Source organism: Equus asinus, chromosome 22 (assembly GCF_041296235.1).
Source record: "Equus asinus isolate D_3611 breed Donkey chromosome 22, EquAss-T2T_v2, whole genome shotgun sequence".
NCBI lineage: Eukaryota > Metazoa > Chordata > Mammalia > Perissodactyla > Equidae > Equus > Equus asinus.
The window spans coordinates 51,566,939-51,586,570 of NC_091811.1; the positions used below are offsets into that span (position 1 = coordinate 51,566,939).

Consider the following 19,632-nt stretch of genomic DNA (forward strand, 5'->3'; position numbering starts at 1 on the left):
CCAGACCTTACCAAGAAAAAAAGAAAGAAGGCACAAATTACCAACATCAGGAATGAGAGAGGGGACATCACTACAGACTCTACAGTGGAAATAATAAAGGAGTATTATGAAAAAACTTTATGCCTATAAAGTTGGTAAATTGGATGAAATGGACAAATTCCTTGAAAGACACAACCTATCAAAGCTCACTAAAGAAGAGAAAATCTGAAAAGCCCTATCTCTACTCAAGAAATTGGATTTGGAATTTAAAACCTTTCCCTCAAAGAAAACTCCAGCCCCAGATGGTTTAATTGATGAATTTTGCCAAACATTTAAGGGAAAAATAATACAATTCTATACAAATTCTTCCAGAAAACTGAACAGTAGGGAACTCTTCCCAAATCATTTTGTGAGGTTAGCATTACCTGGTTACCAAAACCAGACAAAACTATTACAATAAAAATAACCAATATCCCTCACAAATATAGACAATGAAATGGAGGGGCCGGCCAGGTGGTGTAGTAGTTAAGTTTGCGCACTCTGCTCCGGCAGCACAGGGGTCGCAGGTGTGGATCCCGGATCTAGATCTAGCACCACTCGTCAAGCCATGCTATGGCAGCATCCTACATAAAAACAGAGGAAGATTGGCACAGACGTTAGCTCAGCATCAATCTTCCTCAAGCAAAAAGAGTAAGATTGGCAACAGATATTAGCTCAGGGCCAATCTTCCTCACACACACACACAAAAGAAATGGAAGCCACTGACTGGAAAAAAAATTATTTGCAAAACATGTTTGATAAAGGACTTGCATCCAGAATATATAAAGAACCACTACAACTCAATAACAAAAAAAAAACCAATCTAGTTTTTAAAATGAATAGAAGATTTGAATAGACATGTCACTAAAGAAGATAAATAAATGATAAATAAGGACATGAAAAGATTCTCAACATCATTAGTCATTTGGGAAATGCAAGTTAATACCACAGTGAGATGCCAAGGAGTCAGATGTCTGACAAGGACGAGTCAGACAATAAAAAGTGTGACAATAACAAGTGTTGAGGAGGATGTTGGGAAAGTGAAACCCTCCAATATTACTGGTGAGAATGTAAAATGGTACAGCCACTTTGGAAAACAGTTTGGCAGTTTTTTCAGAAGTTAAAATATATATTACCATCCAACCCAGCAATCCTATTCCTAAGTATGACCCAAGAGAAATGAAAGCATATGTCCATACAAAGACCTATACACTACTATTCATAACCAGTTCTATTAGTAATAGCACAAACTTGCAAACAACCTAAATGTCCATCAACTGGTGAATGGATAAACAAATTGTAGTACGCCCATGCAGCAAACTATACTACTTCACATTAAAAAGGAATGAACACTGATACATGCAACAACATGGAGAATCTCAAAAGCGTTATACAAGTGAAAGAAGTCAGACACAAACTACTACAAACTGTACGATTCCGCTTATATGAAATCTAGAAGCACAAAACTGTATGGGCAGAGAGCAGATCAGCAGGTGCCAGGAGCCAGATGAAGGGAAGAGACTGACTGCAAAGGGCACAAAGAAAGTTTCTAAGTGAAGGAAATGTTTTGTCATGACTATGGTGGTGGGTACATGACTATATACATTTGTGAAAATTCACTATAGGGTACACTTAAAATTGGTGAATTTTGTAGTATGTAAATTATACCTCAATAAAGCTGACTTTAAAGAATGCAATGTTTTGGGCCAGCCCTGGTGGCCTCGTAGTTAAGTTCAGTGTGCTCTGCTTTGGCAGCCTGGGTTCAGTTCCCGGGTGTGGACCTACACTGCTCTGTCAGTGGCCATGCTGTGCTGTCAGCCCACATACTAAAAAATAGAGGAAGATTGGCACAGATGTTAGCTCAGGGTTAATATTCCTCAGGGAAAAAAAAATGCAATGTTTTATAATGCCCAAGACTGTGGAGGGATTATGGGCAGACAGTGCAAGGGGCTGGAAGTTAGTCAGGAGGGTATTGGAGGGTGTAAGGAAATAACTCTCCCTCCTTTTGTAGGTGGCAAGTCTTCTCTACTTTCATACCCTTTTCCCTTGAGACTGGGATGCTCCCTCTTCGAGACATTAGTCCGTCCCAAGCCCATCTCCCATGGGCAGCTCTGTGGCCAGAAGCAACACCTTCACCATAGTTCGAAGGCCACGCTTAGGCGATCCCTAGCCCAGGAGAGATGTTTGTAAACATTTTTCTTTAAAGCAGCCAACCCCCTTTCTAAGCAAAGCCTGTTGTAGAACCTCAGTATCTAAAACAGATAAAAGCACTATCTTCTTGGAATACCTGATGGCTCAACTTCATGGTCATGTGTATTGCAAAATCATTCAATTTCAACAAGCTTGTTGTGATGAACCCAAAAATTTGGTATGTAAGACATTTGAGTGTATACATTTCTAAACTATTGTTTTGAAAATAGTTAAGGGGCCGGCCCCATGGCCGGATGGTTAAGTTTGCATGCTCCGCTTTGGCAACCCAGGGTTTCACCAGTTCGGATCCTGGGCATGGACGTGACACTGCTCATCAGGCCATGCTGAGGTGGCATCCCACATGCCACAACTAGTAGGACTCACTACTAAAAAAAAATATGCAACTATGTACTGGGGTGATTTGGGGAGAAAACGCAGGAAAAAAAAAATGAGTAGAGAGCTTCACCTGCCAGGTGAATCTCACTTAAAAAAAAAAGCGCTGTTAAAATATATTTAAAGTTTCTGGGTAAAAAATGGTAGATTAAACACATGTATGTACTTTTGCACTACTAAAAATACACTAAAACTATAGCAAAGGGATTTTTTTTTTAAGGCATAAATTCACAAGGACAGGGAAAGAGGAAAAGAGACAAGAGGAAAATACTTTAGGAAGCTGGGAAGCAGATGGATGAGTGGTTACTTAGACTAGAGAAGGCTGGATCCTAAAGCAACAATGGGGCGACCGTATGGCAAACGGAAGTGGTTGTGCCAGATGACTGACCATCCTGAGGAACAAGACCTAAAGATGCTGACATCAGCGGTTCCCAGCCAGATCCCCCTGCAGTGAAGCTCATGGCCCACAAGCTCCTTCCATGTACCTGAGCTGACAGAGCACAAACGTTTCCAATCAGCTTTTTGATAACCTGTCCTTAAACGTGAGCAGACAACCAAGGATTATAAGACCTCCAAGAAAAGAATCTAACATGAAAGAGACCAAAATAACAGAAAAAGAAATTTAGAGTAAACAGAGATTATGCAGAAAGAAGAAAACTTAAACAAAACTATCATGAATAGCTTTAGAGATAAGCTATTTCAACTCTGAAAATAATATGCTATAAAAAGGAATATTCGATTAATAAAAATAAAGTGAGTAATAAAACTTTTTTTTTTTAAAGATTTTATTTTTCCTTTTTCTCCCCAAAGCCCCCTGGTACACACTTGTGTCTTTTTAGTTGTGGGTCCTTCTAGTTGTGGCATGTGGGATGCTGCCTCAGCATGGCTTAATGAGAGGTGCCATGTCCCTGCCCAGGATTCAAACGGGCGAAACCCTGGGCTGCTGAAGCAGAGCGTGCAAACTTAACCACTCAGCCATGGGGCTGGCCCCTGAGAGTAATAAAAATCTTTAACACATTGAAAAACTCAGTAGCAGAATGGGAAGATAAAAAGTTGAGGAAGTCTCCCAGAAAACAAAGTGAAAAATATGGAAAGTAGGAGAGAAAAATAAGAAATCAGAAGGACCAGTCCAGCAGATCCATCACCTGAATTATATGAGTTCCAAAAAAGAAAGGACAGAGAAAATGGAAGGGAAGAAATCACCAATGGGATGATTCCAGATTATTTCCCAGAAGTGAGAGGCAGTGAGTGCCCAGCACACAAACAGCCTTTCACCAAGACATATCGCTGCCATTTCAGAACACTGGAGACAAGGAGAGGTTCAGAGATGGGGAAAAAGTCACGAAGATAAGGAGTTAAAAGGCTGCAGACTTTTCAAGGATAGGGATGAAAGCTAGAGGTACTGTTGCAATGCCTTCATAATTCCAAAGGAATTCAATACCCAGCTAAATGATCAATCAAGTGTCAGAGTAAAATAATGTCCATGTCCAACATGCAAAGTTTCAAAACAGTTTACCTCCCCCTTTCTCAGGAAGCTTCTAGAAGATGGTCTCCTCTAAAAAATAGGGAATAAATCAAGAAAGAGGAAGACCTGGAAAATGGCAAATAAAAGATCTAACAAAGGAGAGAGGCAAAGAAAATGCCAAGGAGGATGAGAAAGGTGATGACAGATTGCCAGATGTGCAGGAAGGGTACAGGATGAAGACTCAGATTGGAGCAGGTCTGAAGGTTCAGCAGAGGTGTCTTCAAGAAGAAGAAGATGAGGGGCTGGCCCCGTGGCCAAGTTCGCACACTCTGCTTCAGCAGCCCAGGGTTTCGCTGGTTCCAATCCTGGGCAGGGACATGGCACCGTTCATCAGGCCATGCTGAGGCAGCGTCCCACATGCCACAACTAGAAGGACCCACAACTAAAAATATACAACTGTGTACTGGGGGGCTTTGGGGAGAAAAAGGAAAAATAAAATCTTTTTTTTAAAAAAAGAAGAACAAGATGGAATATCTGCTGTACCTAGATATTCTAAGAAGAGATTTAGGCAACCAGGGGAAGATCGTGTGATAAATACATAGAAAACTAAACAAATGAAAAAACAAGATAATTTTTTTTTTGAGGAAGATTAGCCCTGAGCTAACTGCTGCCAATCCTCCTCTTTTTGCCGAGGAAGACTGGCCCTGAGCTAACATCCGTGCCCATCTTCCTCTACTTTATATATGGGATGCCTGCCACAGCATGGCTTGCTGAGCATGCCATGTCCGCACCCGGGATCTGAACCAACGAACCCTGGGCCGCCAAAGCGGAATGTGTGCACTTAACCGCTGTGCCACCGGGTCGGCCCCCAAGATAATTATTAGTTCCAGGGAAAAAAGTTTTGCAGGAAAGGAAGAGTAATCAAAGTTTTCTACATGGTTCAACTCTGAACAGCATATGTAGTCACAGTTTTGTAAGAACTGAAAATTGAACTACCAAAAATCATCGAATTAAATTTGGCAGATGGGAGATGGGAATGAGGTATAAGTGGTGGGGAGAGACGAAGGGAAAAAGTTAAACCCTCAAATCTGCCCCCATTATTTATGGGGGCTGGGGCAAGACTACAAATTCTTGGAGACTCACATACTAAATATTTCAATGTTACAAATTAAGCTAACAAATACCTTCTAAACTTCTGACTTTACAAACACACCTTCATAAGGACCTGGAAGACCAGGTTCTAAATTAGAGTTTTTGGAATCCTCACAGTTCTACACTAGAAGATAGCTGCCCCCAGCCCCTGGCGCCTGCCTGACCCCCTTTCCTGCTGTCATTGCCTCTGTCCTGCATTAAGAGAGCCTCACACAGGGTCCTGTGGACACCCGAGCTTGTGCTCACGTCTCTGGTGGCAAATAGCTGCCCCTTGGCTACCCCTCAGGACTAGGGATGCCCACAACACCAGCAAAGTCTCCCTAGGGAGGGGAAATCCAAGGAAGAAGCTGGTGCAGGACTGGGAAGGAGCTGGGCAGGGAATTCCAGGGCCCCAGGTATTCAGAATATGGCCTATAAGGGGGTCTGTGGGCTTTGGTTGGGCATATCTGCTTGGATTCCTCCCCCTAGGAGGGACACAGCTGGAGGAGGGCCAGAGATATGAAGGTAAAATGCTAAAAGAAACAGCTTGAAAGAGCTGAAAATGGCTGCCTCCGGGGAGGAAGAGATGATGGAGCCTGGGGCGCTTATGTTTTTCTTAACCAATCTTACAGTTATCTGACTCTTTAAAATGGATGTCTATGTATTCTAAGAAATACTTCATTGAAAAAATAAAAACTTTTTTTTTTTTAAAGATTTTATTTTTTCCTTTTTCTCCCCAAAGCCCCCCGGTACATAGTTGTGTATTCTTCGTTGTGGGTCTTTCTAGTTGTGGCATGTGGGACGCTGCCTCAGCGTGGTTTGATGAGCAGTGCCATGTCCGCGCCCAGGATTCGAACTAACGAAACACTGGGCAGCCTGCAGTGGAGTGCGCGAACTTAACCACTCGGCCACGGGGCCAGCCCCGAAAAAATAAAAACTTTAAAAATAAAATGTGATTGATAAAAGTTTATGGAACCTCTGAACCACTTCTGCTATGCCTGGAGGTCTCAATAACAAAGTTTGAAAACCACAGGACTAGGCCCTCATTTGAACCCACTTAGGTGGGGCCAGCCTGGTGGCGCAGCGGTTAAGTTCGCACGTTCTGCTTCTTGACAGCCCACGGTTTGCTGGTTCGGATCCCAGGTGCGGACATGGCACCGCTAGGCACACCATGCTGTGGTAGGCGTCCCACATATAAAGTAGAGGAAGATGGGCACAGATGTTAGCTCAGGGCCAGTCTTCCTCGCCAAAAAGAGGAGGACTGGCTGCAGTTAGCTCAGGGCTAACCTTGCCTGGAAAAAAAAAAAGAAGCCATCTAGGTATTGTGAGGAATATGAACCATAATGGAGTTTCTCTCTTCAGTGGCTCCCAAGAATGAATCCCCCTTCCTTTCCTCTCCTTTAATTTAGGACTTCTAGTTCCGGTTGGTTGTTTCCCTACCTTTCCCCTTCTAGACTCCAACTTTCTTGCAAGCAGGACTCGGTTCACAATTCTTTGTATCTCCAGAACCTAGTACAGTACCAAGCACAGAGTACAGGCTCAGCTAAGTGTTGACGAATGAAGGAAAATGGAAGCATCTTTACCCAGGCTTTGGAGGGAAGGTGTTTCATCCCTTTCGGCACCCGTTTGCTTGGGGCCCTGTCAGTTACTAGCCCTGAGACCTTCAGCATATTCATTAAATAGCTTTGGTTTATAATTCCCTTATCTGCACAACATAGTATTTATCGCACATCTTTAATTCTTATAAAAGATTGGGCCCCAGTCCCTAATTGTTCACCGTCTGGTGGGGACCAGATCTCAAAAGAAGTAACTTCAGGGTCAGGTGAGAAGCACGTGCATGCCCCCCACCCCCGCCCAGGGCAGGGATTTCGGGGGATCTGTCTGCTTTTTTTCCTCAAAGGCTGTACGCCCAGCGCCTGGAACAGTTCCCGCACATAACGGCACATAACGGGTGCTCAATAAATAGTTGTTGAAAGAATGATTTAATTAAAAAGTGTTAAAAATAACTATGCACGGGATAAAAAACGCTTTGTGAGGTGCAAAGATACCCCTATATTCGGAATGAATACTTCGGTCCAGCTCCTGGTCCTGGGAGCGAGCGCGTGGGAGCCCGCCGCTCCGAGCGCCCGTGCGGCGCGGCCGCGCCAGCCAAGTTGCGAAGGCCGGGAGGGGGCGGGCGGGAAGGCAGGAGAGCCCGCCCGGGATCGCGCTCAGGCCGCTGCGCGCAGCCGGGGGCTCGGCTCCAGCCCTCCTCCAAAGCCCGAGCAGGCGCGCCCCGCCCCCCGGTGGGCGGGACCCGGACCCGGCGGCGCGGGGGCGGGGGCGGGGCCTGGCTCTCCGCGCCGGGGGCGGGGCCAGACCCGGGAGCTCCGGGCCGGTGCAGGGCCCGGCTGAGCGGCGGGAGCCACCGGACTCCCGGCCACCAAGGGGTGCGACCCCCCACTGGCCCCGCCTTCCCGGCTGCGGCCCGGCCAATCAGAGCGGCTTTTACTGGCGGGTGGGCCGAGCCGGCCCAGCTGCTCGGAGGCTCTGGCATGGTAACGTCCCCGCGCGGGGGTGGAGGGGCCCGGGGCGGTCCCACAGCGTCCCCGGCGGCCCGAGCCTGGGCCCGGGGGGCGGGAAGGCTGCCGGGGGTACCCGGGACCCCGGGGGAGGGCGCAGGGATTGAGAGGTTAGGGAGAGAACCCTGAGAGGGGGGTGGGGGCGGGGATTTGGGGGAGAAGGGGTGGGGGAGGCCATGATGGAGGATGGCTGGGGGTGGGGGGTGTTGAGGGGAGCGAGAGTTGCGGGACTGGATGAGGAGGAAGAAGGGAAGAAGCGAAGGGTGGGTTTGTGGAGAAAGGTCGGAAAAGAAGGGAGGGGGCGGGAGATGTGGGAAGCGTGGGACAAGGGGGGAGCTGAGGGCCGCAGTTTCTCCTCTTGGGATATTTGGCGTGCGACATGCCCCTCCCCTAGACCCAGTGCGTGTCCCCTTTGGAAGCCCTGGATGCCCCACAAAACCTGCAGGAGACCCCCTCCTTCATTTCCCCACACCGTCTCCTGAGGTGAGGAGGGGGCATTGTCTCCTGAGGAAGGGGACTTTCGGCCCCCACCCAGTCTTGGATAGTCCGAGAAATGGACCAGCAGAGGCCCCCTGGTCCCGACCCTGGCTTTGCCATCAACAAACTGTGTAACAATTCTGTGTGACCTTGGGCAAGTCACTACCTTTCTTTGGGCCTCAGATTTCCCATCGATTTAAAAAAAAAAAAAAAGGAACATGCTTGAGAATGATATCTCAGATCTCTTCCAGCTGCGAAATGGGGTGGTTCTTGAGAGAGTTCAGGAGAATGGGTTCTAGAACGTGGGGAAGCGAGGAGGATGGAGCTGGAGGCGAGGCCTTCAGCTGGGGCTGCAGAAAATCCCCAGGGATATGGGGGGATGGGAGGCACAAAGCCTGCAAGGCTGGGGCAAGCTAGCCAGCGCCTCTGGAATCCTGTTGAAGGAATGGAAGAACTCTAAGTAGAAGAGGAGGCTGAGACTTAACCCAAGGAAGATGAAGACCAGAAGGAACATTCTGTTCTTCAGAGGGAGAGGGACAAGGAGATGGCAGTATCAGAGAGAAGCAGTGGAAGATATTTTCTAGAAAGACAGCCAGTATCTTTGGGGAGTGGGAAGAATAAGGCAGCTGGTACAGGGGAGTGGGGATTAGGATGGTCGTGAAAACAGGGAGAGAGGGGCTAGTGCTGTTTGGGTGAGCTGAAGAAGGGCAGCAAGTAGACAGACCACAGGGTAATCAGCTGGTCTCTCAGCCTCCACGATACTTTTCTTTTTGATGATGGCTACCTACCTCTTTCTGAGAGATGTGCCTCCCAGCCTTCGTTTTCCAACACAAATCCCTTCAGGGAGTGCGGCAGACCAGGCTAACCCAGGATCACCTGGCTGGCTGAGGATTTCAGGATTGTGTGAGGATTGGGGTGAAAAGAAAACAGGGGAATGAATTTGAGTGTAAGAAATACCTGTGGCGCCATCCTCCTTGCTAGGAGGCAGCTTTGTGGAGTAGCACAGGCTTTGGAATCAGACTTTTTGGATTCCAAACCTGCCTCTGTCGTTTAATCTCTTGTTATTTAATCTCTCTGAACCCCAGTTTCTTTATGTATAAAATGGGGATAATAACCTTTAAGATGGTTGCAAGGATTTAAATGAGTGTTTGGCATGGTATCTGGCTCATAATAAGCACTCAGTAAATATTAGCTATTAGTTGTTATTATTCCCTTTCCATTCTCTTTCTTCTGGCTCTGCATTCTTGTCCTTTTCTCCTTTTGTTCTTTTTTCTGAATCTTTACTTTTGACATACCCCACAGATGTGGAGGCTAAGAACTGATTGCATCTTGGTGGGGGGGAGTTCTTCCACTGGCCCAGGTGAGCACATGTTGATCAAATGATCAATTGTCTCTTCCTCATCTCTCCTCAGCCCACAAATGTGTTTTTGTTCCAGAGAAGACACAGGATCTGCTTCTCTTTCAGCTCCCTTTTCTGTATCCCTCTCTCACATGAGTTACTTTTTCAGATTCTCACCCAGAAGTGTAATAAAACCTAAAGTTGTACAGGCACTGCAGCAAGTGACATAGGGACAGAGGTGTTTCAGGAAAGAAAGAAAGTATACACATCCCACAGGGGAGGCTCGGGGAAGGGAGGGCTTCAGAAGTTCTATAGTAATTTACGTTCATTCTGTTGCTCTGGTCTCTGTGGGGAACTGTCCAAAACAGGCCATGTCTGCATCCTGGCCAGGGGTCTCCATTCCAAGTTAAAGATGGTCATATACAGTTAGTATTTTATTATTTAGGTTTTCCCATGCCATTATTTGATTCCACTTCCCTTTTCTCATTCACGCAGACGTCTGCCAAGCTGCCTCTCATTACAGTCAGCCTTTACCCAGAGAATTTATACAGATGTACCTGGGACCTGCGTACACACACATTTGCCTACTTTAGGATAGTCCAGTATGCAAAAATAAGGTTAGGGATGAGTCTGCATTTTATCACAGCACTTTGTGTGCAGGGCCCTGACTAGACACTCAGAGGAGGCTTAAAAGGAAAAAATTCAATCCCTGAATGTAGGGAAATCCCCACCTGAGAGGGAGACAGGCATTCCCATGTGAAAACACCCAGAAAACATCCACCGAGTAGCATGTCACTCTATGCAAAGTAGTGCAGCATTTATCCTGAGGGGACACAGGTAGGTAGGAGTGTGTATAAGTGGGGAGGGTAGTCATAGAGGTAACTTGAAGGAGGTGAATATGGATTGTCTTGAACAAAGTGAGAGACAAAGTGGAATAAAAGAAACAAGTGGAGTAATCTAACAATTCCTGTGCAGAGAGGAGGAGGGAAGCCATTGAGTCAGAAGAGTGTGAGTGGGCCCTGTTGAAAGGCTTTGAATGTTAGGTAAGAGATTAGGGTGGGCAATGGGGAGGCACCACTAGTTCTTAAGCAAGAACATGTTGGATCCTTGCTGATTTAACCACATGGGTCACAGGGGCTGTGCTAGAGAGAAAAAGCAGACCTGCTTCCTGTAGGAAGGACTGTGCTTTTAAGGAAGTAGGGCTGGAGGGCAGATTGGATCTGGTACTAGCTGTATCCCCAACCAGCAGTGGGACCTTGGACTGATTATTCCCCTTTAATTTTCTCATTTAAAAGAAGGGGATTATCTTTTTTTTTTTTTTTTTACAACTGTGACATTCTGTGTTCCCCCAGTAACTACTAGCCTTTCCAATAGCTTTGTTTTGTGGAATGAGTCTAACAGTCATTAACTCAACAAATATTTATTAGCACCTACTGTGTGCCAGTCAGGAGTAGTAAGGAAAATACAGTGAGATAGGATATTGGGGTGAGCAAAAACAGTCCCTGCCCTTTAAAGTTTTCAGCCTAGTGAAGGCAGCAGATATTTCATTGATTCTAAGACACACATTTTAACATTTCTGAAGTCAAGAGGCATCTTAAATTCAGTTGAGTATCATAAATCAGTTGGCAGCATTTGTTTTTTATTAGTGCCACATAAAATAATAGTACAATCAGAATTGTACAAATAACTGTAAAATTCTAATGGATAATTGCTGAAGGAGAAGGTACAAGGTGTATGACCATGTGTAAAAGGGCTCTGACTAGTCCACCGGGTTAGGAGGAAGGCTTTCCTGGGAAATGACAACTGGATAGATGTGAAGGATTTGTAGGCGAGGTGTGTGGCGTTAGCAGGAAGATTGCCCCAGGCAAAGGTGGATGCCCGAGGTGGAGAACTGAGAGGTGAGTGTGGCTGGAGCCAGACCTGGAAGCTCAGCATAGGTGAGGCTGGCAAGGCAATTGGGGAGCAAACCTGCCACAGCCTCCCAGGCTCTGGGCAGGGGTTTTGGTCTTTACCCTAAGAACAGTGGGAGCCATCAAAGAGTTTTAAGCAAGGGAGTAACATGGTCTGAGTGCATTTTGATGATCTGCAGATTGAAGTAAATGTGGGGAGACCCCTGCATTTTGGGAGCCCACTGCAGTAGATCAGATGGAAAAAGGGGTGGTGAGGTTGGAGGAGGAAATGGAGAGAAATAGATTTAAGAAATCTTTCGGAGGTAAAATGAAGAGAACTCAGTGATGTATTGACAAGGAAGAGGGAGATGTGCAGAGTGACTCACAGGTTTCTGTCTTGGACAACTGTATGGTGGCACCAGTCTCTGAGATGAGCAGCCCTGGAGCCTGGTAGGATCCAAAGATGGTTATGTAGCAACTGGGATGTTAGAGAGGATCCTAAGGCAGCTGGAGATGGGAAAGTGTGGCACAGGGAATTGGATTTCCTCCCATGTGGGTTGGTTTCTGACTTCCCATGCTAAGGACAGTTTCAGGGCATAGGAGCAGGTCTGAATATGGGACTAGGGTGAACACTGAGGAAAGGTGGTTCAAGTTGGAGTAGTTTGGCTTATCTCCTCTCCTCAGGACAGATAGTGCTAAAGGTAGATATTAGAAAGTATTTTTAAGGGCCGGCTCCGTGGCCAAGTGGTTAAGTTTGCGCGCTCCGCTGCGGTGGCCCAGGTTTCGGATCCTGGGTGCGGACATGGTGCTGCTCGTTAGGCCACGTTGAGGCGGCGTCCCACACCCCATGGCTGGAGGGGCATGCAACTAGGATGTACAACTGTGTACAGGGGGGGTTTGGGGAGATAAAGCAGAAAAAAAAAAAAGTATTTTTAAACACTGAGCCTTCTCAGTATAGTGTAAATTGGGGAAGTAGGGCAGTTGGGCAGCAGTGAGGTGGCTCCCCTTTGGCTAGCTACCACCTTTCCCTGGAACTCTTCCCTACCACCCTCCAACTTTTAAGCCAAGAGGAGGAAGGGCACGGCCTTTTAGCTTCATCTCCAGGCCTCAGTTCACTTAAAAAAATTATTTTTGAATGGATAATGTAGTCATATGGGTGCATATTCACAAAGAGCATACAGTGAGAAGTTTCCCTTCCACCTCTGCCCCGCTTCTACTGATTTGTGTGTTGTTATTTATCTCTGATTTTTATACAAATGGTAAAACTTTGCTGCACTTTGCTTTTTACCCACTTGTTAATGTATATTAGAGATTGTTCCATATCAAGACAATGAGCTCCTTTTTTTTCTTTTGTGTTCATTCTTTTTTTATGACTGCATAGTATTCCATTTTATGTTTGTGTATAATTTCGTAGCTACTTACTGATGGATATTTAGGCTGAGTCCAGTTGTCTGTTTTTACAAACAGTGCTGAAATGGAAACCTTGTACACACGTCATTTTGGCCAGATGGGACTATATCTATAGGATGAATTTTTAAAATTTGGAAGTTTCTATATAGAGAGTATTTGTTCCTTCCTTCCTTCCCTCATTTATTCAATATTTATTGAGTTCCCATTATGTGCCAGATACTGTGGCAGGGACCAGGAATCTAGCTTTGAACAAGTCAGATGTGATCCCTGCCCTCATGGAATGTTATTACCCTCTAGTGAGGGGAAACATAATAATTACAAAGTTGTGTACACAAGGAAACTAAAGAGGGAATTAGAGAATAAATTGGAAGGATCTGCTTTAAATAGAGTCAGGGAGGCTTTTAGAGCAAGTGATATTTAAGCAGAGGACTAAAGGATGGGATGCGGCCAGCCATTATGTGTAGGACAGGGAGACCTCGGCTGTTCAAAGCCTCGTCCACAGGGAGGTGAGTTCAGGATCTCTGGGGCAGGAGGCGTAGAGCTAAAGAGATGAGGGAGATGATTGAGAGTGGAAGATGTCAAGGAGAGTGATTGACTAAAGATGAGGCCAGTTGGGGAGCGGGGCAGGTAGTGAAGAGAGGAGAGTTAGACTAGTACTTACGGAGGACTAGTTTGGAGGGCTTTGGGATTGAATCTCTGTAATGGTAAATTCAGGTGGGGAACAGAAAAAGAGGCCACTTCCTCCCTGGATACTTTGGGAATGAGAGACCCCTCTGTAACTGGTTTGAGGGAGGCACAGTCTTGCCCACAGGCAAGAGAATGGATGAAAAGCCTTGGGAAGGGCCAGTCTGTGCCTGTAGTGGAGTCTCCTCCGTCTTTTCTGTGGCTTTGGCAAAGTGGAAACTTCAAAATAAAGATGACATTGAAGGGCGTGGCTCTGGGCTGGCAGAAGAGAGAGCAGACCTACTCAGGACTCAGAGCTGTGGGTGGGCAAGAAATTGGGCTTGGAGACCCTTCCTCTGAACTTTGTGCTCCTTTTTCATTCTCACCCCTCTGCTTCCCTTCTGCAAGCCCATCTCTTTGCCCATCCTGGGTCCTATGACTTTTCTCTCCCTCAACAGTCGGTTCCCGATTCTGGTCCCCGGCCCCCAGCAGCGCCTGCCCCCTTCCCACCGGGGCCCCCCATGATGCCACCACCCTTCGTAAGTTTTATGTCTTTCCCTGGGCTTGGCTTTTCCAGCCTGCATCCCCAACTCCCCAGTCCCTAGCACTGCTGCATCGCCAGCACGGTTTTTGTATAGTGCCCCCTTCTGCTGCCCTTGGAAGAGGGATGGTTTTGCTTGGGCATTGGGGTGGGAGGAGCTGCTGTTAAGCTCTCAGCCCATGAAGTTGACAGTTCCCCCTTTGTCTTTTTGTCATCGGGACACGCTGGGGCTGGGGTAGGAGAAGTGGAAGGAAAAGACCCCATTAGTGTGAGGGCAGGTGGGCTGTCTTTCTCTTTCACTACTCCTTATCTGTATTCTTTAAATAGGCCACAGAAGTCAGGCTGGAATAGCAACTGGTAGTCATCAAGTTGGAGAAAAAGGGATGGGAGGCAGGGGACTGGGGGATTTGGGTACCTGGACACCTGCCTCTGGCCCTGCATCTGAGAAGCTTCTTTGGGGAGAGCTGCTGAAGAGGTGGAGCCTTCCAGCCACAGTCTGGTGGCGGTTACACTTCCCTTTTCCTCCTCCCTTCCCTACCTCTCAAGAAGCTGTGTGCTTGCCAGTTAGACTCAGAGGACCCCCCAGTTATCAGTCTTTCTCAGTGATGAAGAGGGAGGCAGTTTCATGCTGTGTACTTCTCAAACTAAAGCCTTGGAATTGCCTCAGAGCCGGGAGGGAGGGTTGGGAAGGGTGGGAGACAAGTGGATGTTTCCTGACAGGTTTAAGGCAATGTCTCTCTGCTCAGTGTCTCTTCCTTTCCTCATTTCTAGATGCCCCCTCCAGGAATCCCCCCACCCTTTCCTCCAATGGGGCTACCCCCCATGAGTCAGAGACCACCAGCTATCCCCCCCATGCCACCTGGCATCATGCCCCCAATGCTTCCACCAATGGGGGCGCCACCACCACTCACACAGGTAATCTTTTCCCCTGCACCAGGGCCTCAGAAAACCCTGTGAGTTTAGCTGTGGGTGGAGATGAGAGTCGGCATCAGGATTTCAGAAAACTGGGGAGGGAATGGAGGGAGCTTCTGGCCAGGCCCCTGTGGATGTGTCTGCTAAATGACTAGAGAAACTCTAGGCGAGGCTGAGAGCCCCAAACCTGGAGATTTCCTGAGGAGCCCCCTGAGGATCATAGCCCCTGTCTCTCTCAGGACCCTGCCCACCTTGTGCCTGCCCTCACCTTGGTAGCTGGTTTTCGTCTTCTTTGTATCCATAGATCCCAGGAATGGTACCTCCCATGATGCCAGGAATGCTGATGCCAGCGGTGCCCGTCACTGCAGCGGTAAGCTCGGGGGCCGCCAGGAACCCCTGTGGGTCTGACGTGGAGGACAGGGATGTGGCTTCCATTCTTTCTCTCTTCTCTTTGGATCACCTTGGTCCCTGGCAGCACTGCCCACACTTGAGTTCTCTTCACCCATGTACTCTGCTCTTCTGGTTTCCCACTCATCCCCAAAGGCATGCACATTCTCTCTTGTTACTCCCTCCCCCTGCTGTGCCCAGCTCCCTTAAGGAACACACTCATGTCGGACACTGCTTACCCTCGCATAGCTAGCACTGTGGACACTTGAATGCAGCCCCCTCTTCACATCTTCTTTGCCTCTGGAGGAAGCAACAGCATCTGTGGATCTCGCTGTACCTTCTTGTCCCGTTGCTCAGTGTAGTAAGAGTCTGGGTAGGAGGTAGAATTTGGTATCCACTGTGGAACAGATGGGCCTTGGAGGTCGACTCAACAAAATACTCTCACTTGAGGAAAATGAAGAAAAAAGCTGCTGTGTGATTCGCCCTGGGATCCTAGAGCCACGGCCCCAGAGGGTGGGGGGAGCATGTTAGGGAGTGGAGATCCCTGGGAGCAGGACACATGGATCCTGGCCTGGCCTGCTTCTCTGTCCCCCATGGCCTGGGTCCTGGGGGCCACTGGGCTTGGCCCCAACCCTTCCCCCTCCTCTTTCTTCGGCAGACGGCTCCAGGTGCGGACACCGCCAGCTGTGAGTCTTCTGGGGGCCTGCTCCCCCCAGGCTCGGAGGTTGGGGGGACAGGGGAGAGGGGACCGTGGACTAGAGCCCACCCTGGATCATGCCTGTTGGGATGCCAGGGAGCCTGGGATGTTGATGGGACCAGGGGATATTTACTGGGGATGGATAAGGGAGGAATAGTTGGGGATAAGATGGGAGTTGGAGCGAGACATTAATATATTTCCTTTGGCTTCTTTTCTAGCTGCTGTGGGTGGGACAGGTCCTCCGGTGAGTTCTTCCAGCTCAGGGGTCTCTGGGTAGAAAAGCTGGAAGCGGGGGGCTGTTGGTTAAATCTTTGGGGTGAGGAGGAGAAGCTTTGGGAAAGGGGCTTGACCACCATTCTGTGCCCCCCTCCCCCAGAGGGCCCTATGGAGTGAGCATGTGGCCCCTGATGGGCGCATCTACTACTACAATGCTGACGACAAGCAGTCCGTGTGGGAGAAGCCCAGCGTGCTCAAGTCCAAGGCAGAGGTCCTGAGTGGGGCCTTCTGGCCCTTCCTTTCAGCTGCCCTGACCCTTCCAAGTCCTTGGCCTTCCCTAAGTCTCTAATCATACACATGGTTCCTCTGATCCCAAGATGCCTGGCCACCCCCAACCTCCCTAGGCTCTCAGGAAATCCACCTTCCCCCATGTTGAGCCAGGCCAGGTGGTAGCTAAAAACTCCTGTGTCCCCTACTCACTGGGTTCCTTAGCTCCCCCGACTGTGGCTGGAGGGCATGCCTGGCCCACTGATGTCCTCTGACCCATCCTCTTGTAGCTGCTGCTGTCCCAGTGTCCCTGGAAAGAGTACAAGTCGGACACAGGCAAACCTTACTACTATAACAACCAGAGTAAGGAGTCCCGCTGGACCCGGCCCAAGGACCTGGATGACCTGGAGGGTGAGGAGGGAGTGGGCCCTGGGCAGGGCTCTGGGGGATGGCCCTTGACACCCTGTGACCGTGTTATCTTTTCCCATTGCAGCTCTAGTTAAACAGGAGGCTGCAGGGTGAGTGACTTGTCCCATCCATTCACCTGAGGGGTGGGAGTGGACTCTCCTCCTGATCCCTACTTCGTGGGAGAAAGAGCCAGCTCTCAGTCTCCTTGTGGAGTGGTCTCCTCTGGCCCCAGTCCTTCACAGGATAGACCAGCCAGCCCCTGACTACCTCTATCCCTGCTCTACTCCTGGACACTGCCCTTCCGGCTCATCTGCAGGAAACAGCAGCAGCAGCTGCCACAGACACTACAGCCGCAGCCTCCTCAGCCACAACCTGACCCCCCACCTGCGCCTCCTGGCCCCACCTCAGTGCCCACAGGCCTCCTAGAACCTGAGCCAGGTGGGAGTGAAGATTGCGATGTGTCAGAGGCTGCCCAGCCCCTGGAGCAGGGGTTCCTTCAGCAGCCGGAGGAGGGCCCCAGCAGGTGAGGGCTGCCCCCTGCAGCATTCCAGTTGCGGCCTCAGGCTCCCAGCCTGGTTCAAACCTTGACCTCTGCCAGGCCTCTTGGGAAGGGCGTGAAGATCTGGGTGTGATCTCTGAAGGGCAGAAAAGGGCTGCTCTGGGGAGCAAGGAGGGGGTGGTGTGCTGCTGATCATGCAGGGCACTGAAAGCTATCGGGACTAGGGGATGCTGTGGCTGAGTCCCCTTTGCCCCCCAGTTCTGCTGGACAGCATCAGCCACCACAGCAGGAGGAGGAAGAATCAAAGCCAGAACCAGAGAGGTCTGGCCTCAGTTGGAGCAATCGGGAGAAGGCAAAGCAGGCCTTCAAGGAGCTGCTAAGGGACAAGGTGCTGGCGGGGGGCTCCCAGGGTAGGCCTGGAGGGGGCTGGAGGTGGGCAGGCCCCGTGACCCCCGCCTGCTCCATTCTAGGCTGTCCCCTCCAACGCCTCGTGGGAACAGGCCATGAAGATGGTGGTCACCGACCCCCGTTACAGGTAGGCCTGGGCAGAGGGAGCCAGGCCCTCCAGGCCTTGTTTATGAGAACAGCTGGGCCAGGGACTCCCTGAGAAACCCTAGCTCAATACTCAGGCCCCAAGGGGACCAGAGTCAGGAGAGTGATAGAGGGATGAGGGTGCAAGGGGAAGAGAAGCTGGAGGGCCTCCAGGAGGAGGGGAAGGTGTCTGACATGAGACATTCAATAAATGCTTGTTCAATTGAATTGATTCGAATTGAATTAATTGGGGAAAGAGGGGGCTGGATAGGGCAGAGCCCTGCTTGCGACTTGAGAACCCTAAAGCAAAAGGGCCCTGTATTAGCAGTGTCTTGGAGCCCTGTCCCTTCTCCTCACTGCCTCTCACCCTTCCCCATGTCCCAGAGACCTGTCTTGCCTCCCTGGGCCCTTGGAGCCCCGAGCTTGCTGTGCCCATGCATGGACCCCTCACTCAGTTCTGTATGCCGTGACCCTGCTTTGTGGGCTATGCAGGGTGGTTTAGGCTCATTCCTTTATCCCCACCCCACTCGCATCCTCTCCACCCCAGTGCCTTGCCCAAACTGAGTGAGAAAAAGCAGGCATTCAATGCCTACAAGGCGCAGCGGGAGAAGGAGGAGAAAGAAGAGGCCCGGCTAAGGGCCAAGGAGGCCAAGCAGACCTTGCAGCATTTCCTGGAGCAGCACGAACGCATGACCTCCACCACCCGCTACCGGTCAGGGGGCCAGGCTTGGGTGGGGCCTGGGAACCCCGAGAGCACATGGTCCCAGGGTCTCTGTTCTCCGCCTGCCTACCCACAGTCCTTATGCTCCACAGGCGGGCAGAACAGACCTTTGGGGAACTGGAGGTCTGGGCTGTGGTCCCTGAGAGGGATCGAAAAGAGGTTTATGATGATGTCCTCTTCTTCCTGGCCAAGAAGGAGAAGGTAACAGTCATTGGGCTGGATCCGTCAGCCCCGTTTCATCTTAGAATCCCCATGTCTTTGCTTCCTGAAAGATCCTGGCCATTCACTTCTCCACTGCCCCAGGGTCCCAGCTCCTTATTTGGAAGCCGGTGTGGCACTTGTACATCCCGCCATTTCTGCTCTGGGTCTACAACCTTACGCATGAGAGAGCAGAGGGCATGACAGGAGTCTCTGAGGGGTTGGTCTGTAACCTCTGCTCTTTCCCCTTTCACGGGACATGAAACCCTTGAGTCTGGCCCTCCTACATTTCCCTAGCTGCCTGCCTTTCCCCAAATCCTCCTCTGCGCAGGCCCACATGAGTAGCCGTGGCCTGCCCTGCCTGACCCTGATCCTGTGGCTCCCCAGGAACAGGCCAAGCAGCTCCGGCGCCGCAACATCCAGGCCCTGAAGAGCATCCTGGATGGAATGAGTAGCGTCAACTTCCAAACCACATGGTCCCAGGCCCAGCAGTACCTCATGGATAACCCCAGCTTTGCTCAGGACCACCAGCTGCAGAGTAAGCCTGCTCTCTGGTCAGCCTCCAGAGCCTGCGGCACACAGCTCCCTTGCCCCTCCTGGACATCCAGGAGTCCCCAGCACTCACTCCCTGTACCTCTCTAGACACTGGAGATCCCAGAATGCTTCAGGACACCCCCTCCCTCCCTTTGGGATTCACTGTTGGCATGGGCATTGTGTGT

The 19,632-nt window shown here is 49.5% G+C and overlaps 1 protein-coding gene and 1 long non-coding RNA gene across 7 annotated transcripts in view; one reads left to right on the forward strand and one right to left on the reverse strand.

Annotated features, from left to right (window-relative positions):
• PRPF40B (pre-mRNA processing factor 40 homolog B) overlaps positions 1-19,632 on the forward strand; it is a 58,484-nt gene that overhangs the window by 29,891 nt on the left and 8,961 nt on the right. For 2 of the 6 annotated variants that reach the window (XM_070495165.1, XM_070495168.1), the window contains exons 1-15: positions 7,575-7,734; positions 13,995-14,075; positions 14,849-14,992; positions 15,294-15,359; positions 16,035-16,062; positions 16,292-16,317; positions 16,450-16,560; positions 16,847-16,967; positions 17,050-17,074; positions 17,281-17,487; positions 17,722-17,851; positions 17,934-17,998; positions 18,542-18,706; positions 18,808-18,916; positions 19,301-19,451. In XM_070495165.1, coding sequence (XP_070351266.1) covers positions 7,732-7,734; positions 13,995-14,075; positions 14,849-14,992; positions 15,294-15,359; positions 16,035-16,062; positions 16,292-16,317; positions 16,450-16,560; positions 16,847-16,967; positions 17,050-17,074; positions 17,281-17,487; positions 17,722-17,851; positions 17,934-17,998; positions 18,542-18,706; positions 18,808-18,916; positions 19,301-19,451 — 1,432 coding nt within the window. In that variant the 5' untranslated portion in view covers positions 7,575-7,731. Of the gene's footprint in view, positions 1-7,559; positions 7,735-13,994; positions 14,076-14,848; positions 14,993-15,293; positions 15,360-16,034; positions 16,063-16,291; positions 16,318-16,449; positions 16,561-16,846; positions 16,968-17,049; positions 17,075-17,280; positions 17,488-17,721; positions 17,852-17,933; positions 17,999-18,541; positions 18,707-18,807; positions 18,917-19,300; positions 19,452-19,632 lie in introns of those variants that run through there. The other 4 variants (XM_070495164.1, XM_070495166.1, XM_070495167.1 and 1 more) reach the window with 4 other exon arrangements.
• Positions 16,216-19,293, reverse strand: LOC123279855 (uncharacterized). The gene is made up of 3 exons (XR_011497177.1): positions 18,823-19,293; positions 16,770-16,866; positions 16,216-16,355 (listed from the first exon to the last, which is right to left on the reverse strand). It is a non-coding gene; the product is annotated as an uncharacterized lncRNA (long non-coding RNA).